We start from the raw sequence: 20325 nt of genomic DNA on the forward strand, positions 1-20325 counted from the left end.
CGTGAGAAAGAAAAGAGACAAAAAGAACATGACAATTTTTTATTGTTTGCCAATTATGCATTTAGCTTGCAATGTGTGAAGTGTTTGTATGCTATGAGGAAAAAGGTAGCAAAAATAAAACGGATATCGAGAAGGCAACAAGGCTACTGTTAGATGGATGTCTTCGGACTGTCAGAGTAGTGTGTTTTTCTTTGTCATTATGGAAGGGGACTGTCCAGTGGATAGTATGTATAGGAAAGTGTTTGTCTTACATATGCCAATGTAGTTTTTTTCTTCTTTATGATGCATTCGAAGTTGATCGATGGAAGTTGGTAAATGGTAAAGAGTAGTCACACTTTTTTGTACCAAGTTCTTATTGAAAACTGAATCAATAATAAACATGGAAAATTGAAGTCTTGTTAAGTGTGTTGTATGAGCCTGTTGTGCGAGCTTGTGATTATATAGTGCATTTACATATTATAAAGCAGATCTCGGATATGTTTCTGCCCTTTTCACATTAAGAAAAAAAAAACAATATAAGATGATGTGAGAAACTTTATTAAGTTTTCATTTTAAAATGTTATCTATTAAAAATAGTTTTAACACATTATCACCAAGGTGAAATTCACATTATCAGAAACAGTGACCATTCACAGAACAGTACAGGTGTATAAATTCGGTATAAAACCAGACACATATATTCAGATTAGCAAGTCCATTTTGAACTGCACTAAACTGTAACAAACCCTACATACAAATTATTTTAATAACCTATTGACAAACATTACAATCTGACTGCTATATACCTCGATAATGGTGTTCTAGCATCAGGGGTTGGGTTAAATAATTTTTTGACCTCAATACAAACATATTGCTTTTTTACCCTTAATATGTATGATAAGCAAAAGGGTGTTCGTGAAATGAACTAGCCATTGAAGGATGAGGAATAAAGATCAGTACTGAGCAGCTAGTTGTTGTACAGTGATCATCTGGCATCAGGTCACATGCAGCAGGTCTATATAACTCATTAGTGGAATTCCATAACAGCTCAATGCGGTTACGATTCAGGCCTTCGAGATGATCTCTGCCACCTCTAGTGAACGGTTGCCATGGCAACCTCGAGTGCTGTTGTAATTTAGGCGGAAATTCGCTTTGATTTGTGTTTACACAGTCGGAGTGGGTGTGCCTGTGTTTGAGCCTACAGATGTGTGTGCATGTTAAAAGGCACATTTTAAGATGGGATGATTAAAGCTATTTAAATTATTGAGCTATTGATGTGAATGGCGTTAAAATAACATTCGTAGTGCCACTAAAAGCATGTCTTCAACTGTGTTTGCTAAAACCTGACTAAGTAAATCCATTCACCATAACAAAACACCTTCTGTGTGTTTTAGTGTTATTGTTGTGCAGTATACGCAATGTGCAGTCTTAGTGTTTAGTCCACAGGACAGTACAGAGGGTACACTTTTTTTTTTTGCACCAGAACTCCACAGGTCTCTGAGAATTGATACATCATTCCAGTGGCACAAGCAATAACAACTAGGTCAGGTGTTAGGCTTCGTGCTGTGAGCTGTAGTGAAAGTGTGTGAGGCACTGTGGAGTGTGTGGAGCAGTCAGGGCAGTACCTGCTGTGGAGGGCAGTGGGAGCTAAAGATGGCATTGTAGTGCTCGATGAGAAGCTCTGTGAATATGTTGAGCGGTGTGATGGCACTCAGAGACACGCCACCATTACGAGGCCACGCCAGGTTCACCCCAAACACGCACGCCAGGTTAGAGGAGCTCATCTTATTAAAGATGCTCTCCTGAGACACCTACAGAGAGAAAAGTAATGACTAACAATATATACAAAACTGAGTTCACTGGGCACTTTATCGGCAAATTCATATCACGTGAGCAAATGTGACCGGTAGGAGATGAGGATAAGTCATGGCGTGACCTCCTCAGAAAATATTAGATGAAGAAACACAGATTGTAACTGTATCGCAGAAAAATCACAATCATATAATATCTGGGGGAAAAAAGACAAAAAAGAAAAAAGACAGGTCAGCAGTGTCACTACGCACACAATCAGATTTGGTTTTAACATGGTCATATCCGGTTGAAACCCACTTTTATATATTAATAATATAAAAAATATATATATAATCCTGGAAGTCTAGCGTGCCTGATTATATAAAACTTTAATGCAGAGTAATTACATACTACATGCAGCTGATTAGAAAATTACATACAGCTTTAGGATTGTGCACTAAAACATCTTTAAACAGACACTGGTAGTTAAAGACTACTCCATACAATGTTTATAATGTATTTTTTCGATCTATTTATAGCAGCTCAGACGGCTGGAGCACCTGGACCATTTGGGTGGTTTGTATGTTAAAGGTCCAGAGATGTGCACAGATTCATCGTACGTAATTATGCTCCGTTCCCTCTGATTAAACATTTGCATATCATGGTGAGTAACGATTCCCCAGGGAATGTCTGCAAGAAGACTACTCTGTTTTGCTGTACAGGTGGTGGGGGTTGGGGGAGGTCTCCTCAACCTCACTGAACTGCAGATCTGTCCATATGAATTAAGGATGATGATGACGACTTGTGCATACCAGGAGTACCAGGAATGTGTGAACTTTTTTTTTGTTTTTTTTTTGTTTTTTTTTACCACAGATTGATTAATCTGAGGAATAGATTCCCAACCCTAGTCCTGATAGGAAGTCATTTATACAGTCTCCCCTGGTATTAATTGTTTAATACCCACACATCCTGTAAATGCGTGTTACATGTACCTCAGTTAAGGTTTCTGCTGAACTTTCGGTAAGCCTATAACACAAACTATGTTTACATGCAGATATTTTCGCAAAGCTAAATGGATTTATTCGGATTGCAGATTCTTATAGTACTGTTTAGGATTGTGTGCAGAGTGTCTATATAAAACCTATGAGCCCCATAGAAAAATAAATAAATAAATAAATAAATAAAAGTATATGCTTTTTAATGTATTTCTCTCTCAGCGAAATGCCATCAAGTATGATTTTTAAACAAATGACAGGAAGATTAATACCCTGCATGCTGCATTATACTTCAGCCAGTCTATTACCTTCCTCAAATGAATCATTTGACGCCTATCCAGCCTTACAATTCATTTAAACAGATTAACTCTGTAACGTAACCTCTAACCTTTTCTTACACAAAAATCTCATTGCAAGGATCATGCGGAATGCCTTTATTGATTCCGCTTGTAATAATCAGTACAGGTTTAAATGACATTCTACGTTTCTTTCGGCTTCTCCCATTAGGGGTCGCCACAGCGGATCATCCGTATTCATGATCCGCATGTTCTATTAATATATTGATTGTCTGCATATAAAGACAGTATGCTCAGCTATAGACATGCACTAAACTCATACAAAACAACAAAACAACCCCAGGTTCCTTTTCAGTTCAGTGGCTAAATTAACAACAATGTTTTCAATCACAGTTTAGTAGTGAGGACTTTATGAATTTCTTCACCGGAAAAATTTAACGTATTAGAAAAACTAATTTTGGAGGTCCAACCTCTGACAGCATCTGCTGATCCGATCTCACCTAAAGCTTTACAATTACACTGCTTTAAGCTTTAGACCGAAGCTACATCTCTGTTATTTTTACTAGATCTTAATGCTGCATTCAACACTATAGATCATGACTTTCTCTTTGATTGTTTACAGAATTACATTGGTATTCAGGGACAGGCATTAAGCTTGTTTAAATCCTACCTGTCTAATTTAAATGGAGAACTATCTAGGTCAATGCAATTAAACTATGGGGTGCCACAAGGTTTAGTTCTAGGACCCCTGCTTTTCACAATATACATGCTTCCTTTGGGAAAATTGTAAAAGGCATGGGATTAGCGTCCACTGCTATGCTGATGATATCCAGCTATATATCTAATCAAAACCAGACAATACCACTCAACTGGCTGGTTAAACTGAGGGTGTTAGAGAATTAAAAGATTGGATGACTTATACATTTCTATTATTACATTTTGATAAAACCAGTGCACAAAAGCTCCAGCATTTTCACCTGCGTTTAGAAGCATGTACTGTAAATACTAGTTCAACAGTAAAAGACCTGGGAGATATTTTAGACAGCAACTTGTCTTCTGAAAATTATATCAACCATATTACAAAAACAGCCTTCTTCCACCTTAGAAATATTGCTAAGCTAAGAAACATGTCTATATCTAATGCTAAGAATCTCGTCCATGCATTCATGACCTCCAGACTGTACTATTGTAATGCATTACTAGGTGTTTGTCCTGCATCATTAATAAACAAGCTACAGTTTGTCCAGAACGCAGCAGCCAGAGTTCTCACAAGGTCGAGAAAATATGACCATATAACTCCAATCTTATCATCCCTACACTGGCTACCTGTTAAGTTGCAAATCGACTAAAAACTTTTGTTACTTACTTACAAAGACCTAAATGGTTTGGCTCCTATGTATCTATCCAGTCTTTTAACATGCTACAATCCGTCACGCTCCTTGAGATCTCAAAACTCCGGACTTTTAGTAGTTCCCAGAATAGCAAAGTCCACTAAAGGCAGTAGAGCACTCTCACATTTAGCTCCTAAACTTTGGAATAGTCTTCCTGACAGTTTTCGGGGCTCAGACACACTCTTCCAGTTTAAGTGCAGATTAAAAAAATGTATCTCTTTTGCAAGGCCTACACATAACACACATTACATATCATAACCTTGTGCTTCAGTACATCTGATCACATACACAATATCAACTTGTGCTTGCTAATATTATGAACAGCAGCTATGCTAATTCTCTCCACTGCTTCCCTTTCTTTACCCATCCTGAGATTGTGCCAGCTCCAGTCACGTCCCACCTCATGAAGATTGTGGACCTTTAAAGAAGTAGATGCCAACACGCAAACATCCCGAACCATCTAGATACGTACCAGTGCCAATCGGATTTCACTTCATGTGGAGTTTGGATATTGGAACTCTTTGAGTGTTAAAGGCTCTGGCATGGAGAAGCTGGTGCTGGATCTATGATAATCTCAGATATTAAGCTATTTTATGAGTTGCTCAGTAGCTCCTGGTTCCATTATTTCAAATGACTGTATAAGACTGTAGAAAGGACATTAATCATAATCTTACATTTCAGTGCTCATGTCAGTTCTCACTCTCCAGTGTTCTGTACTGTTTAAAGACTATAATCACACTCTTGATTTCACCCAGATGAGGATGGGTTCCCCTTTTGAGTCTGGTTCCTCTCAGTGTTTCTTCCTCATAACATCTAAGGGAGTTTTTCCTTGCCACAGTCACCATGGCTGCTCATCAGGGATAAATACACATCGTTTACCTTAATTCTTATTTCTGTAAAGCTGCTTTAAGACAATGTCCATTGTGAAAAGCACTATAATTATATGAATAGCGCTAAATAATTGGTCATTGGTTATAATTGGTTATGTGGAACCAGAAAAAAGGTTTATCCTCTTACCATATATAGAAAACAGATGAGGTACTTGACAACGATGAAGTTGTACTCAGGAAGTGACTCCATTATTTTCTTGCACCTTGAAACCCGCAAACTGCTCTCCACCTCTGTGAAAAAACAGTGCCTTATTTTAAAAAAGCCAGACATTCCCATTGAAATATCCGTATATAATTTCACAAGTCACAATACACCAAAGACCTTATTTCTAGCAGTGCAAAGTAATCCTGGACTATTGCCATTACCTCCAGAAGTTATAAAGTTACTTATCTCACTGAATTCCATTTACTTGTCTTTGCCACATCTTGTAGATCTGCTATTTAGTGAGATGAGTGACCAATTAATTATTAATAAAAAGAAAAACTGACTAGCCTTTAAAAGAACTCAAGCAGTTTGAGTCTTACTGACGATTGAACACAGAGTCAGTCCTTTATCTAGAATTTAAAAAAGAACTATTTCTGAATCAAACAGGTAACATGTGGCACAGATGTAATTTCCTCTATCACACATCTCTCCTGTATTTTATTATATTTTTTAATTGGAGGATAAATGTAGTGCAGTGAGTCAGAATAAATCCTAGTTTTATAAACTTACTGGTAAGATCTTGTATCTGGTTATATAATGTGAAGGTGAACAGAGGCTCTGGCAGCTCCCGAAGAAACGTCTTCAAGATCACAGCAGGGACATGAACATCAGAGTACTGCTCAAAGCTAACCGGCTTGCCTGGGGCAAAACAGAAAGAGAAAAGAGTGAGGAGGAAGGGAGACAATCCATAAAGTATTGTACAATGGACTTACCCTGTTTAAAAATAAAAATAAAAAAGTGCAGCATTTTTAAACCTCATTTCCCCCTCCAAAGCATTTGCATTTATATTACTGACAATTTTGGATCGCTTTAATGTACTGACAAAAAGATGTTTAATTAATTAACATTTGAAACCTAACTGTAACTGTATACACATTTATCCAACTTTTAAACTATGTAGCAATACAGTAAAATTGTTCTACCTAGAGAGTGAAGAAGCAGTGCTTTAGTCCTTTAGTCTGTCAACAACATTAGCTTCCAAAGCTTCAGGATCTCACCAGTAACTCTGTTAGGGCCACTGAGTTTGTTATCTCATACACAGTAGCTTCTCTGCCATAAGTTTGTGTAAAAGCAGTGTATAGCCGCAATGCATTTGTGGAATGTTGAGTGCACTATTAGAATTTTTGATTGATCGAAAATATTGCAGGAAAATGGCGAGTGAAAAAACAAGGGTGCACTTTTGTCTTTAGGATCCAAAAGTAAAACCTGACTGTTTTGTGATATGCCTTATGCTATCTGTACAGTATAACAAGAAACTAAAACCATCCCTGATCACATTATACATATTTGAATCTAAATATATGTAAAATGTTTTAATATAGAAATTAAAAAATGTATTCCTTTCCTTTTTTCTTAAACAAAGACTACAGTTTATAAACACTGCATTACAGTAAGAATAGTAACATTGTGCTAAGTCAGCTTTTTTGTAAAGAGATATGCTTTAACAAATGTATTTGTTTAAATGAAATAGTTAAATGAGTAAAGCTGTAAACATTAGAAATACGCCTGCTGACTGATGAAATTCTCCTCTGGAAAAATAATTACAAAATTAAAAACAAAACGAAAGATTTTTAGATCTTTGTAACAACTAAACATTTAGTTAAAGCCTCAGAATTGCCTACTATTAGTATTAAACATAAATTGCCTCAATAAGATGTATAATCATAACCTCAAAACTAAAAAGGGTATGAGCAGAATATTGTGTTGGATCTCCACAGGTAATTGGAGGAGTTAATGAAGTGGAAAGTCGAAACGGACACTATCTTAATGGAGAGTTCTGCAGGCGACGTGCTGCCTGTGATGCTATCAAGAATCGTCAGAGGAGACTGAGCCCTATTGATCTTCTTATCCAGGCGATGGGAGAGAAATGGAGAGAGAGAGAGAGAGAGAGAGAGAGAGAGAGAGAGAGCGCTTACCCTGGTTATAGAGTTTCTGGATGTCCTTGATGAGCTGCACTCTGACTGACCTTCGGAAGATCCCTTCTGTTTTTAGTCCTGGGGGAGATGGAGAGAAGAGACAGAGGGTGAACTTGAAATGTTTGAAAACTTTAAAATATTCCTATATTAATATATTAGAAATATTTTATAATTTTCTTTGTGTATGGTTTCTATGGGAAACATAGCTGTCAGAATACTGATGTGAACATGCAGTATAGCAAATGATGTCCATCCAGTACACAAACTTCTAACTGTTCTAATTTCTGATCTTACCTTTCTGTTTGAGGTAGGATACAGTCTGAGACATCACAGGAGGAATCATTACACCATTGTTTCTCTCTCGAATACTAAAAAAAAAAAAAAAAAAAAAAAAAAAAAAAAATATATATATATATATATATATATATATATATATATATATATATAAAAACAAATGTTTGCCTCTAACCCAGAGATATAGCAAATAAAGAAATATAACAATAAGCAAATAACTGGTTTTAAAGAAAGACTTTTAGTCCCTTTTTATTTATCATCACTGAGTCAATATAACTAATCACCGATTAAATATTAATGTTTGCCACAAATCTCTGATAAATCTACTCACTACTGTAAGCTCACACCAAACTGCTGGGTGGGCAGAGGAGGCCTAGGGGGTGGAGCCTTCGCAGGTAGAGCTGGTCCTCCTTTCTGAGCAGCACAGAGCTCATCATCATGCCTGAACAGTTAATGGATAGTAAATTCTCACGACATTGATACTTGGCAAAGCATTGATATAAACCTTTGAATCCAATAGTTTCTTACATTATAATAAACCAAATAGTATTGAATATTATTGAAGTATCTGTAGTATTGAAAATCCTGATTGACTAAACATCTGCCCAAGTAGAGAAATTCACTCTCCCTTTTCTGTTGCATTTCTGATATTATTAACAGTATTTAAGGTGATAAAAACGTTCCTTTAAAAATCTAGCAAGTCTGCACAAGATTCTGCTGCCAAAACTAGCAAAACATTTACATGTTTTCGGTAATTATTTGCTCAGTGTTAGTAAAAGCATGGCTTGTCATTTAGAGAATATCAGAGGTTCATCAGACGTGGCAGACACATTCTCAGTGGATGATGCTAAAGTTAAGATCAGAATGCAACATTCACATTACCCTTGCTACACTAAACCTTGTTCTGCAGCGTGGGTTATTCTAACCCAAGATGATGTGCTAAACATCATAACCACTTCAAAGCTACATATTCATTTATAGATACAAACTAATTACTACTGGCTAACAAATAAAAATCTCCCCAATTTTTCAACCATATTCACCATTAAACACTGCAAACAGGTGGTAAAAAAAGATCTAATTCAATGTAGTATTTTTTTCCAGAGGTACAGCAGCAACCCTCCGAGTCTGATCGGATAAATATTCATTATATTCACAGTCAGGTCTGGGATCTGCTTGTTCTTTTCCTTGTTAGGCTGAGTAAATGTAAATGTTAGCAGGAAAAAATGTTCGATCTGCAGAGTGCTCCGAGTTCACACAAGAGATTCCACATTTTTGTCTTTAAATGTCACCGTTTCAACAAAGGTGGTGTTTAAAAAAGGTATTACATTGTGCACTTTCACATAAAGTACAGCGTTTTTATATTTTCGTCTGATTAACATTTTGCTTCTGACCTCAATACAGCATGTGGGATGATGAGCTGCTCATAGTTGACATGTTCTTTAAGTTCTGCCAGATAGTTCACATAGGTTAGCTTCTTGCCAAACTTATGGCTGGGTGAAAAAAAAAAAAGTAAAATAAATAAATAAATAACACCGATATATAGAATTATACAAGCATGATATATATAGGAAAATCTGTGTCTACCTTATAAGGGGTTTAAATACATTCCATAGGATCCGAATAAAGTTTGTGGGGTGGACAACATAGAGGGCTTTAAGATTCTTCTTATACCTGAAATAGATGCAGATGAAAATAAAGAAAACCAAAGGAGAAAGAAGGAAAAACACCATTTAAACCTCTCAAGACAGAAACACCACCAAATTTGCTCTAATTTTCCCCATTATGGTAATTCAGTTACAAAACTCGGGGCTTGAACATGTTCTGTGAAGCTGGTTGACTGTTCATTAAAAACGAAAGACCACTAGGGACTGGTTAATCAGATGGGTGTGTGAAAGCATTTAAGTTGCTCACTTTCTGTCGAATTCCCGGTAGGCGCTTCGGAGCCAGCTCAGAGAGGGTTTGTTGATGCTGCGTAAACCGTAATGAAAGTAAACTACAGTGTAGTCACTCTCAACATACTGGTCCAACGTATACTTCATATACCTGAAAAAGAGTCAAATTAACACCTTACAAAATAATGACATCAATTTCAATAGAGAAAGAAAAGATTATAAAGAGAATACTCACTCCAGTAATCGATGGTGATTGAGCTGATGTGACGGAGGCATGCAGCAACTACTGAAAATGATCAGTTTTCTGCCATAATTATCATCACCTAAAAGACACATGCACACAATATTATTCCAGAGGTTCCTGTTAATAATGACACTCTAAGATAAAACAGAATGGAAATGGAAATGTTTAAGCGCCATCACCAGGAACGAAGCAATTCTGCTTTTGAATTAAAATACAATTACATTTTCAGTAATTATTTTAGCTTAATCAGATTTAAGAAAAAAAAAAAAAATTATATATATATATATATATATATATATGGCAAATGGTCAATCAATAGTAAGGTTTTGGTGATCTTTAGAAAGCTAAAAACAAAAATAAAATGCTAAAATTCTTTTTCCATCCAAATTAACTGCAAATGAAAAAGAAGAAATTAGATTTCAAGGTTTATTCGCTCATCTACACTTGCAATTCAATTTAAAACTGACTACATTAAAATTTGCACTTGACCAAAGTGTAAACAAATGTTAATATTAAAACCTGGTAAAACACAATCTAGACAAGACAAGCATTAAAGACCTAAAGAGTAAACTGCATTAAATTTATACAGAACACAAGTTTAGATGTGTAAGTATCCTAGTATTCCATTCTTCATGAACCAATCATGAGAAATCAACAAAGACTGTATGGTTAGAAAATAAATAGTTAATAGCGATTTGCTAGAACTACAGGGGAAACATATGCATAATAAAACATGAAATGTGTTGTCTGGTGCATTTAAATGCTGAGTAAACCCAATTAGTTTAGTCAAACCTCTTTAAAAATCCATCACAGACACATTTTATGCACTAAGATGACACAGTGTTGCATACTAAGGCAGGAAAGTCTTGACCTCGATCATTAAAGGAAACGTGAGCAGAGATGCTCATGATGTGTGAAAGAAATGTGCATGATGAGAGAGTGCAATTAAAATGAGCATAAGCAAATCCAGTCACCGGTAACTTGGAGGATTCCGTGCCTCGCAACATCATAATAGGGATGTGATGTGTCTTGACAAGCATTTCCACTGGATGGCGTTAAAGGGCATAATTGCCCCTGATTTTCCTCTTCCTTCTGCAGCTCTAAAATTTTAACAAAACAAACAAACAAACAAAAACTCCATTAGGGATAGCTTGTGACAGACAGCATCGGATATTATTATATATATGATATATTATCGCTTAATGTTCCGTAATATCTGTGGCAAAATTACAAACAAATATACATAAATAAAATACGACATTCCTGAAAAAGATTATGCACATGAGGTAAAAACGTTTATGCTCTTTTTACATTTTGTTTATTTACAAAGAGTCCAATGTTTTGTTTTAAGTTTCAGAGCCTAGACAGTTGCCATTATCTGTGTAGTGAATCAGTATTTACTTACTGATGGAAACAGGGGCAGGAAACAGGCTATAAATACAATTTCAGGGTTTTTTTTTTTTTTTGGTTTTTTTGAGAAAAAGGAAATGACCAGTGGTGGTCTGTGGCTTGTGAGATAAGGTGGAATCACATCACTGACATTTCTGATTATCTGACTATGCTCTGACTTTACTGTATGAGAGAGAAGATAGAGTAACACTTCTTCCATTACCTGTTAAAGCTAGACACCACAAAAACAATTCTTTTGTTCAACAAAAAAAAAAAAAAAAAAAAATATCACATACACGACATTACATTTTCCTACAGCGCCCTCTTTAGGAGAGAAAAAAAAGCCTTTCCATTCAACAAAATAAGAATTATTTATTCCCACTTATTAAGGCTTAAGAATATAAATTTTACTAAAAAGATCGGTGTGTGTTAATGTGTAGGAACATTACGGCTTGCTGAATGAACATAGTGACTCAAAGCTACAACACTATGTGTACACAATGTCACTATGTGTTTCATTATCAGTTCACCTCTGTCCCCTCTATACACACAAGATTTTGAAGGTCACCATATTTTCAGAGAAGTGACCTGTTCCTTAAACAAGATGAAAAATAACACTCAGCATGAAGGTGCATTCCTAATTCAGCATGTCGTTTCTGAGAAATTGGCCTGCTTACTCTTGGGTCTTTCACATGGCCCTACTTCCTTCCTTAGCAGTAAGTAAACAACTGACTCAGGCAGGAGTGAGAGTTGCTGCTATCATCTTGGATTACTAATTCCTTTCCAAACATCTGAGTAAGATCACAGCGAGATCACAGAGAGTTTACCGATACCAAACATCAGGGATGCTTTGTAGACAGAAAAATGAATACCTCTAAGCTTAAAGGTTATTATCTAACGACACACTTCAGAATCGTAATGTCTTCGTAGATTACAATTCTAAAGACTCATAAAAGCACAGAGAAATTGTGATGGCAGTGTATTCCAGATAGTGTCCTAATATTTTATAACTAAGCATCTTTATTCATTGTAATTGTCACTGTTTGTTTATTTTGCTTTAAAAATCATGTTAGCTTCAGCGCTATAAACATGGCAGACATGGGTAATCATCAAATTCATTACATTTAAATTACTATATAAGAAATTCCAGCTTCACATGAGACAAAAACCGTAAAACACATTCCGGTGATACATTGTGAAAGATCCCTCGTATACATGAGTAAAATTGTTTCCGAGCCGTATCGTAAAAGTTACAGTCCAACAAGATGTGCTTAATTGTCAAGGGAACTTGACATGAGAGACATGAGGAAGGAACTTCACCTCTCAGTAGAAACCTATGAGTAAGCCTTCGAGTGGCCAAGACAGCACCTCCATTTAAAACTATAAGAAACATTTCATTGAGTACTGGGGCTTATTTCAAACAATTTACTGTTTTTGTGCAGGTCCCATTCCTTCTGCCATTTGTTTGTGATGTACAGGTAGACCCCAACGTATGACGTAGATAGTGACCGAAAAAACGGTCATAAGTCCATCAGGTCGTAAGTTGAGAAGAGTGACTACGCTATATTGCGTATTTTTTTATTTATTTTCTTTTTTTACATAGTACAAATAAAGAAAAAAAATATCTATCTATCTATCTATCTATCTATCTATCTATCTATCTATCTATCTATCTATCTATCTATCTATCTATCTATCTAATTTTTATTTTATTTTGTTGGAGGTGACCGTCGTATCTTCTAAATGCCGTGTCGAGTGGTCATAGGTTGGGGTTTGACTATATTGGTTAATTAAAGGCCTGAGGTCAGAAGGTTGTATTTGACAGTTAGTTATTTTCAGCTCATGTGTCACTGTTATTGTATTGTAACTGGTAAAAACTACAAAAATAAATAAGGACTCACCTATCTCGGCCAACTGTTCCAAGTCGTTTGCTGAGATCATGGTAAAGACCTATTTCAGCTGAACTCAGTCACATTCTGCAAACAGAACAATGATTTACTTTTTGGCAGTGACCCAAAGTCTGCTTTTGATCTGACAAAATAAACACAGTTTCTAAAATTACTCATTAAAAACCCTGCTGGGAGACATGGCAGAATAATAATTCATTTTCTCTCCTCAAGCTCATGCATGCACTCAAACATTAACACACAAAATAAAGGATAATTTCTGCTGGAAAACAGGCACCGGCTGAAAAAATAAGTGCTCTTATAATACTTTATTAACAGCGAGTGGAATTTATTTAATTTGCATTCATTTAAGCAAAGCACTTTGTAGATGCTAATCAGTCCTCATCAGATGGAGAAATAGAATGAGTTCTTGTGATGTATTTGACCGAGTCGCCTACTTCAGTTGCACACACACACAAGTAAACATGGACACTTATTTTTTATTTAATATTAATATTTAGATTACTTCAGGATTTACACTGCATATACCAACTGCCCCCAAACCGCCACCAAACACACACTCCAGTATTATTCCCTAAACAAAAATGTTATATTATATCATCCAAAATTGGTATTTGCATTTGGGATATTTTTATGATACCGTCACTTCTGTCTAGTGGAGGTTGTTGGTGACATCACTGCCTGTTATAAGTTTTCTTCATAGTTCTCCCACTGCAATTTCTTTTATTTTTATTATTTTTGCCAGTCTATTCTTTGTCTGATTGATAGCACACCAGTGTTTCTTTCTGTTTCAGGAACACATTGCTTGTGCAATAACTCAGATTTATTATCTTTTCTCTTGCGGCTCTTTTGTCTTCCTATTGTTTTATAACAAGTACAGCCCTCAATGATAAAACCCTTAGGTCTAATTAAAAGTAAATGTTCTACTTATCATTTACAAAATCAATCTGTTACGTCACCACGGGGCAACAAGAAACACCTGTCAGTGTTTCTGTCATCTGATCACTTCAAAAATGTATTGGTTAAAACAAATGTGGTGTAAGTTGCACATATAAATAAAACAATAAATAAATAAATAAATAAATAAAATGTTTCTTTTGATCTCAAACCAAAATGTCTGCAGTTTTTTTTTTAGCAAAAAAGTAAAATAATTGGCCAGACCTCCAAAATTCTTATGGAAAGAACTGTATACACAAGAACCATATAACAAAAGCTGCTTCACAATAACTGCCCCCATGGTATTATTTATAGCTAAACACCAAACGCTAAACAGGTTTATTTCAGAAAATGTATTATTATTATTATTATTATTATTAAAAAAGAAAACACCGTACAGTGCGGGTTTTTTTATTTTGATATTTTTATTTATATATTTGTATTTTGAAGTAATGTGGCAATTGAATGCACTAAATGGGTTCAACTTTCACAGATATTCTTGTATGCAATTTCAGCAATAAAAATTACATTTTTTTTTCCAAAAAGGAAAACAAAAACATCTGTTGTATTCTGAATGAATTATTGAAATTTGAATCTTCCACATCATTGCATTCTGTTTTTATTCACAAATTCCCAACTTTTTTGGAATCGGGTTTATAAACTAACTAGAAACTAAGCTCAAAATAGTTGACATTATGCAATTAACAGGGAAAGAGGAACTGCAGACATTTTTTTGTTTTTCCCCCTTTTTTAGTTTCTTTCCCTTTAACAAAAAAATCAAGTAATAAGATCACAAAAACGCAGAGGTCATGAGTAAATATTAGGCATGACCTAATGCCTGGAATGTTGCTCTCAGCATGTTTGCTGTGTTCATGATAGGCTATTCGAGTCACAAATTTTGTGAACTGAAAGCCCCAGTAAGATTTTCCCTATATGGAGGTGATACACATTTTGAATTGCAAATAGCCTCATAGCCTACTTTGCATCAGTGTGCACATTTTAATCTTGCATTTGACCTTAGAAGTAATACTAATAAAAGTATATGCTGTCGGGATGTGTCTGACACTCTTTTACAGAATATAAAGGACACACTGCTGGCTGCCTAGCTTTTGTAAAAAAAAGAAAAAAAAAGAAACTGCTGGAGCAAGCACTAAACAAAAAAAAAATTAAATGAATGGATGAATGAATTAAACAAAAAAAAAACTACTGTGTGTGATTGCAAAAACAGATTTGGTTGGGCGTTAAATTAAAATCATTAGATGTTTTCAGTGCACATTTCTTACATGAAGATTCAGAGTTCATCTCTCCATTGTGCTCAGATCAGCGTCCAAAGTTTCAGCTTTCATGCTAATAATCCTAACCAACACTGTCACTGCTCAAAGAAAAATCAGACTTGTATCATTTGTATAAAATAGTTCACTTTTCTCCCCTATTAAACAGCAGTGACTGCCAAATTAACCTCAGAATCTCTATGCAGAAATATAAATATATATGAATTCAGGCGGTAGCAACTCAAACATCAGTCTTTCTAACTACAGCAAGAAGCTGAGCATAATTACTAATGTTCTTCTGCAGAACATCCCTACAGGTTGTTCATAAATCACCTACTGGGAGAATTTGTTTTAAAGATATGAAACCCTATTCCACATTCATATTCTCATCAGACCTACAAACATGTACATGAGAACAACATTCACTGTCCTTTCCATCATCCTTTTTACAGAACTTTCAGGAAGCATGAGCTGTCGCTATAAAAAAATCCCTGACGGATTCATTTAAGATGACGGGTTCCTGTATGATGGGGAATTTCGATTGGGCAGGGTGCGACAAAATAACAGCATGGCTGTAAAACGTGATAAGGACGGCTGAAATAGTTACAGTGGAACTAAAATTGTTTACAAAATTAGTGTTGAATCAGGCAACGTGTAACCTCTTTTAGATTCATGAAGATTCTGAGCAATGCAAGAACTTTGAGAATGGATTTGGACTGTTATTATATCAAGTCAACTTTAATGGCTTAGGACTGCATTTTGCGTGAACAGTTGTGCATTTCAGTGCCTATTACTGAACAGTTCAACTCAACAAAATCGCTGGAAATGTAATGAATGGACATTCGGTGCCACCCAGATGAGGATGGTTTTGAGTCTGGTTTCTCTCAAGGGTTCTTTCTTCCTCTTCGAGCTTTTCCTCGATTATAGTAACTGCTGGCTCTCTCATTAGGCATAAACTTTTCAATTATAAGGGACAAACTTAAACACACTAAACTTCCACAATCTTTTAAACAACTTTATACCTTTTTTTAGATCACTGTAAAGCTTAAAACTGTTAAACGCGCTAAACAAAATAAAAATGAATTGAATTTCCTGACACAAAGCATAATGTTTACAAAATATGACTCACTGAAAAGCTAAATGTCTTTATTCAATTGTTGTTGTTTTTTTACATGCAAATGAACTGTACACGTGCAGGATATTTCCTTTTTTAAACTTTATTTAACTAATAATCAACTGTAAGAGCTACATGTTTCAGCTGAATGTGAAAATAATGACAGGTAATGTTACAGGTAAGAAGGAGCAGTAATGACTCCATCTCCATTCATTCACTTATTTATGTATTTATTCGACAAGTTTACGGTGTTTACACACAGCAAAACAACTACACAATTTGACAAATTCATTTACAAGAAGGTGAAAAACAAATGATACATATGGGAATCCAGCTCGAGTAAGTTTTTAACTGAGAAACCTGTACTGTATGGAGTGAAGAGGTTCAGCTGAAACACCTGAGGAACAATGCATTGAAAGGCGTCGAGCCACTTTCTAACTTTATTTTATACTTTTTGTCACTAACACATTTAAAATACACGTGTGAAAAGTGTTTCAGGTCAAGTAAAAATAAATAAATACAAGAAAAGTTTCGTTTTTCTACCGTCAGCGTTGTATCAGGTGCGTGGCGTATCAGAAACACGACTTCCCAAGAGTAGCTTAGCACTGCGCATGCGCTGTTGCTCACTCGAGCGCTTTCAGATTAACTCCCCGCGTTCCTCGAAATGCTGGAGGGAAGTTATGGTGCAAAACCTCATTCACGACCGAAGGTGTGAAAACTGTTCGCCAGCAGAGGGAGTATGAGTTTTCCCCCCGCTGTACACTGTAGTACAGCGAAACTATAAACTGCCTGCTTAAAAAAAACACAACACAAACATGGATTGTTTCACACCCGGAAGTGAAATAGGAGTGTTATGGAAAGCACCCACTGCCACAGGTCTTTCTGACACCAAAGACGTCCCATGAAAACCTTGACATTAGATGATTAGTTTGAGCAGTCACTTCTCAGATAAAAAAATAAACACAATCCAACTTGGTCAGACCAGTTACCAGCTCCTGAAACAGGCCGAGCTGGTCATACTGGGAAAAGACCCACTCCCACTGATTACACCCAGGCCCTGGGAGTGTCCTTTCTAAACAGTGGTGGACGAAGTATACAAACCATGTTGTTGAGTTAAAGTAGAGATACACTAGATAAAATATTACTCCAGTAAAAGTGCTCGCTTTAAACGTTCACTTTAGTCAAAGTAAAAAAAATATATATGTAAGTATCCAAAGTACTATTATTTTTGATAGCTATAATGTTCCTATTATTATTTTCGTCACAAGACTCTTGCATAATCAACTCAACTACTTAAAAAAATCGCACGAATAAGGCCACGGTGTTGAAGCAAGTTAGAGTTGGAAGTTTCTTCCATCGTTTAGTACTTTCAAAATGTTTTGCTTGCTTCTGAACTGACGCTGACATGTATGTTTGTGCTAAAGTCAAGTCAATTGGGCTTTTATTGTCATTTCAACTATATACAGTGCAGCACACAGTGAAACGAAAGAACTTTTCCCCAGGACCAAGGTGTTACAGCAAACAACATAAAGGAACACAAGGAACACAAAAGTACATACATGTAAACTAACAACACAAAGTGCACATGTGCCACATTTCGTGCAAAAAAGTGACGGGAAAAAATGTAACAGTACAGTAGTTTGTAAAAACAAAAAAAGACTGTCCATATACAAACAAAAATAAATACTGTACATGTAAACATTCGACTGGATGTAAACTTTATACCACCAATCAAAACAAGTTAAGAACAGAACAACTGATTTCACAAAATGTAGTAAAAAGTAAGATATTAGACTTTGAAATGTAGTGAAGTTAAAGTAAACGTACAGATACGTGAAAACTTAAGTACAGTAAAAAATTACTAATTATCCTTACTGTCCATCACTGTTTCTAAACACACCAGATGCACCTTATGAGATCCTTGAGAAAAGCTAAACAGTGTTTCTCAGAGTGCAACAAAATTAGTCGTACTAATGCAATATTAATGGAAAATTATTCATTTAAAGGAAGCAACACAACAGTAGTACATTTAGAAAAGCAAGGGTAAAGAAGATGATGTGTGTAAGTAGCTGGTAGCTGGACAGAACAAGCTGAATATTTCAGCAGGATTTAACTTTGCTAACTTTAATTAGTTAAATCTTAACCTTAATATCACAAAACAAGGGTTATGTAATTAACTAATAGGGACTTAATGTGTTTTGCTGTTGGAAAGTTAAGTAAATAAAAGCTGCAGGAGTCCTTTCTTCTTCTTTTTCTTTCGGCTGCTCCCATTAGGGGTCGCCACAGCGGATCATCCGTCTCCATACCCCTCTGTCCTCTATATCTGCCTCTTTCACACCAACTACCTGCATGTCTTCCCTCACCACAGCCATAAACCTCCTCCTTGGTCTTCCTCTTTTCCTCCTTCCTGGTGGCCCCATCCTCAGCATTCTCCTGGACTCCTTTAAATAGCAAATATCACAGAGAACGCAATATTACTGCCCACATAATGGGCCTAATTGTGAAGGGAAGCACTATGCTGTATGTGTTATGTAAAGTTCATTCACAGACATACCAATGATCTAAACCATTTTTCTTTCTCGGACTTAGAAGTTACACTAGCAAAAATCCATTGTTTGATATCTCACAATGATAATAATGATATTATTATAGTATATCAATCTGTTTATTATTTTCAATTATCTGTTTTGTTATTGATTTAAGGGAAGTGGTAACAGGGCATTGCTTCTGATTGGAAGGTCATGAGTTTAATTCCCACAACCACCAAGCTGCTACTGCTGGGCCAATAAGCAAAGAACTGCTCAGTTGTAAAGATCTGGTTAAGGGTGTCATAAATGCAAATGTTTATTATATTTTTTTGTCAAATTTAATTCTAGAGCAAACAATTAAAACTATTAATAATAAGTTATTTTTAAACATTAACACCACTAGTTTGATAGGCTCCTATAAGCTATGACTACATTAATCCAGAAGGAAAATAAATGAACTGTCAGTTTTTATGCTTCTCCACCTCTGAGTTTGACCTCATAGAAATGCTGCTTTGATTTTCTAGACAGTCTTGCCTTGGCTATGGCTGCTAATTGGCTGCAAGTGTCAATCAAATCTTTGCATCCGGTTTCTCATGTGTGGTCTTTAACCTTTTCTCAGCCTAAATACCAGCCCTATGCCCAGCTAAACCTGATAATGATGAAGGACAGAAAATGATTGCAGGATATAAAGAATGTGTATAGATGGAGAGAAAGCTTATGATAAAGGCAGAGCAAGCACTTTATATAAAATAAAATTAAGTAGTAGAACACACCTGAATATTACACTGAGCACTTTAATGATATGAACAAACATATTTTGCATTTGTGAAGGATGTAAATGTCTTTCTAAGTTGCTTACAGGTTGGTAGGTGAGTTCACATTGGAAAGAATAGAATCTTTTCAAAAAGCTTTGTAAAACTAATGTTGAGTCACCAGGCAACTACTGAAGCCTCATAACAAATAACCAGAAACAAATAGATGAATTTGAAATTGCGAATCACTGAGAAGTGTGGAAAGTGTGACATCTTGTGGTGAAATTGCAAGCTGCATTCAGTGTTGATGTTTTACATTCAGTTGCTGGTCCAATAGCAACTAATTAAATATACTACTGATACAATAATAATAATTATAGTGCACATATGTAAAGACGTTCCAGATAACTGTGAAATATGCATTTTGATTTAGTAGAGGTGGTAAAAGTACTAGTTTTTCTATTTTTTTCTAAACTTGATAAACAGATTCAAATAGAAAAGAGCACAGTCTTGCATTTACTAATAATTCATA

General features: G+C 35.6%; 1 protein-coding gene across 1 annotated transcript; it reads right to left on the reverse strand.

The window, feature by feature from the left end:
- Positions 1-516: 516 nt before the first annotated feature.
- LOC124400789 (rho GTPase-activating protein 8-like) lies at positions 517-17204 on the reverse strand. Its single transcript, XM_046872552.1, has 13 exons — positions 17057-17204; positions 13187-13261; positions 10871-10996; positions 9888-9975; positions 9672-9803; positions 9345-9431; positions 9152-9250; positions 8089-8199; positions 7758-7831; positions 7464-7541; positions 6058-6186; positions 5470-5573; positions 517-1790 (listed from the first exon to the last, which is right to left on the reverse strand). The coding sequence occupies exons 2-13, from the start codon at positions 13224-13226 to the stop codon at positions 1593-1595; spliced, it is 1266 nt and encodes a 421-aa protein (XP_046728508.1). The 5' UTR covers positions 13227-13261; positions 17057-17204; the 3' UTR covers positions 517-1592.
- Positions 17205-20325: the final 3121 nt, after the last annotated feature.

Source organism: Silurus meridionalis, chromosome 18, assembly GCF_014805685.1.
Source record: "Silurus meridionalis isolate SWU-2019-XX chromosome 18, ASM1480568v1, whole genome shotgun sequence".
NCBI lineage: Eukaryota > Metazoa > Chordata > Actinopteri > Siluriformes > Siluridae > Silurus > Silurus meridionalis.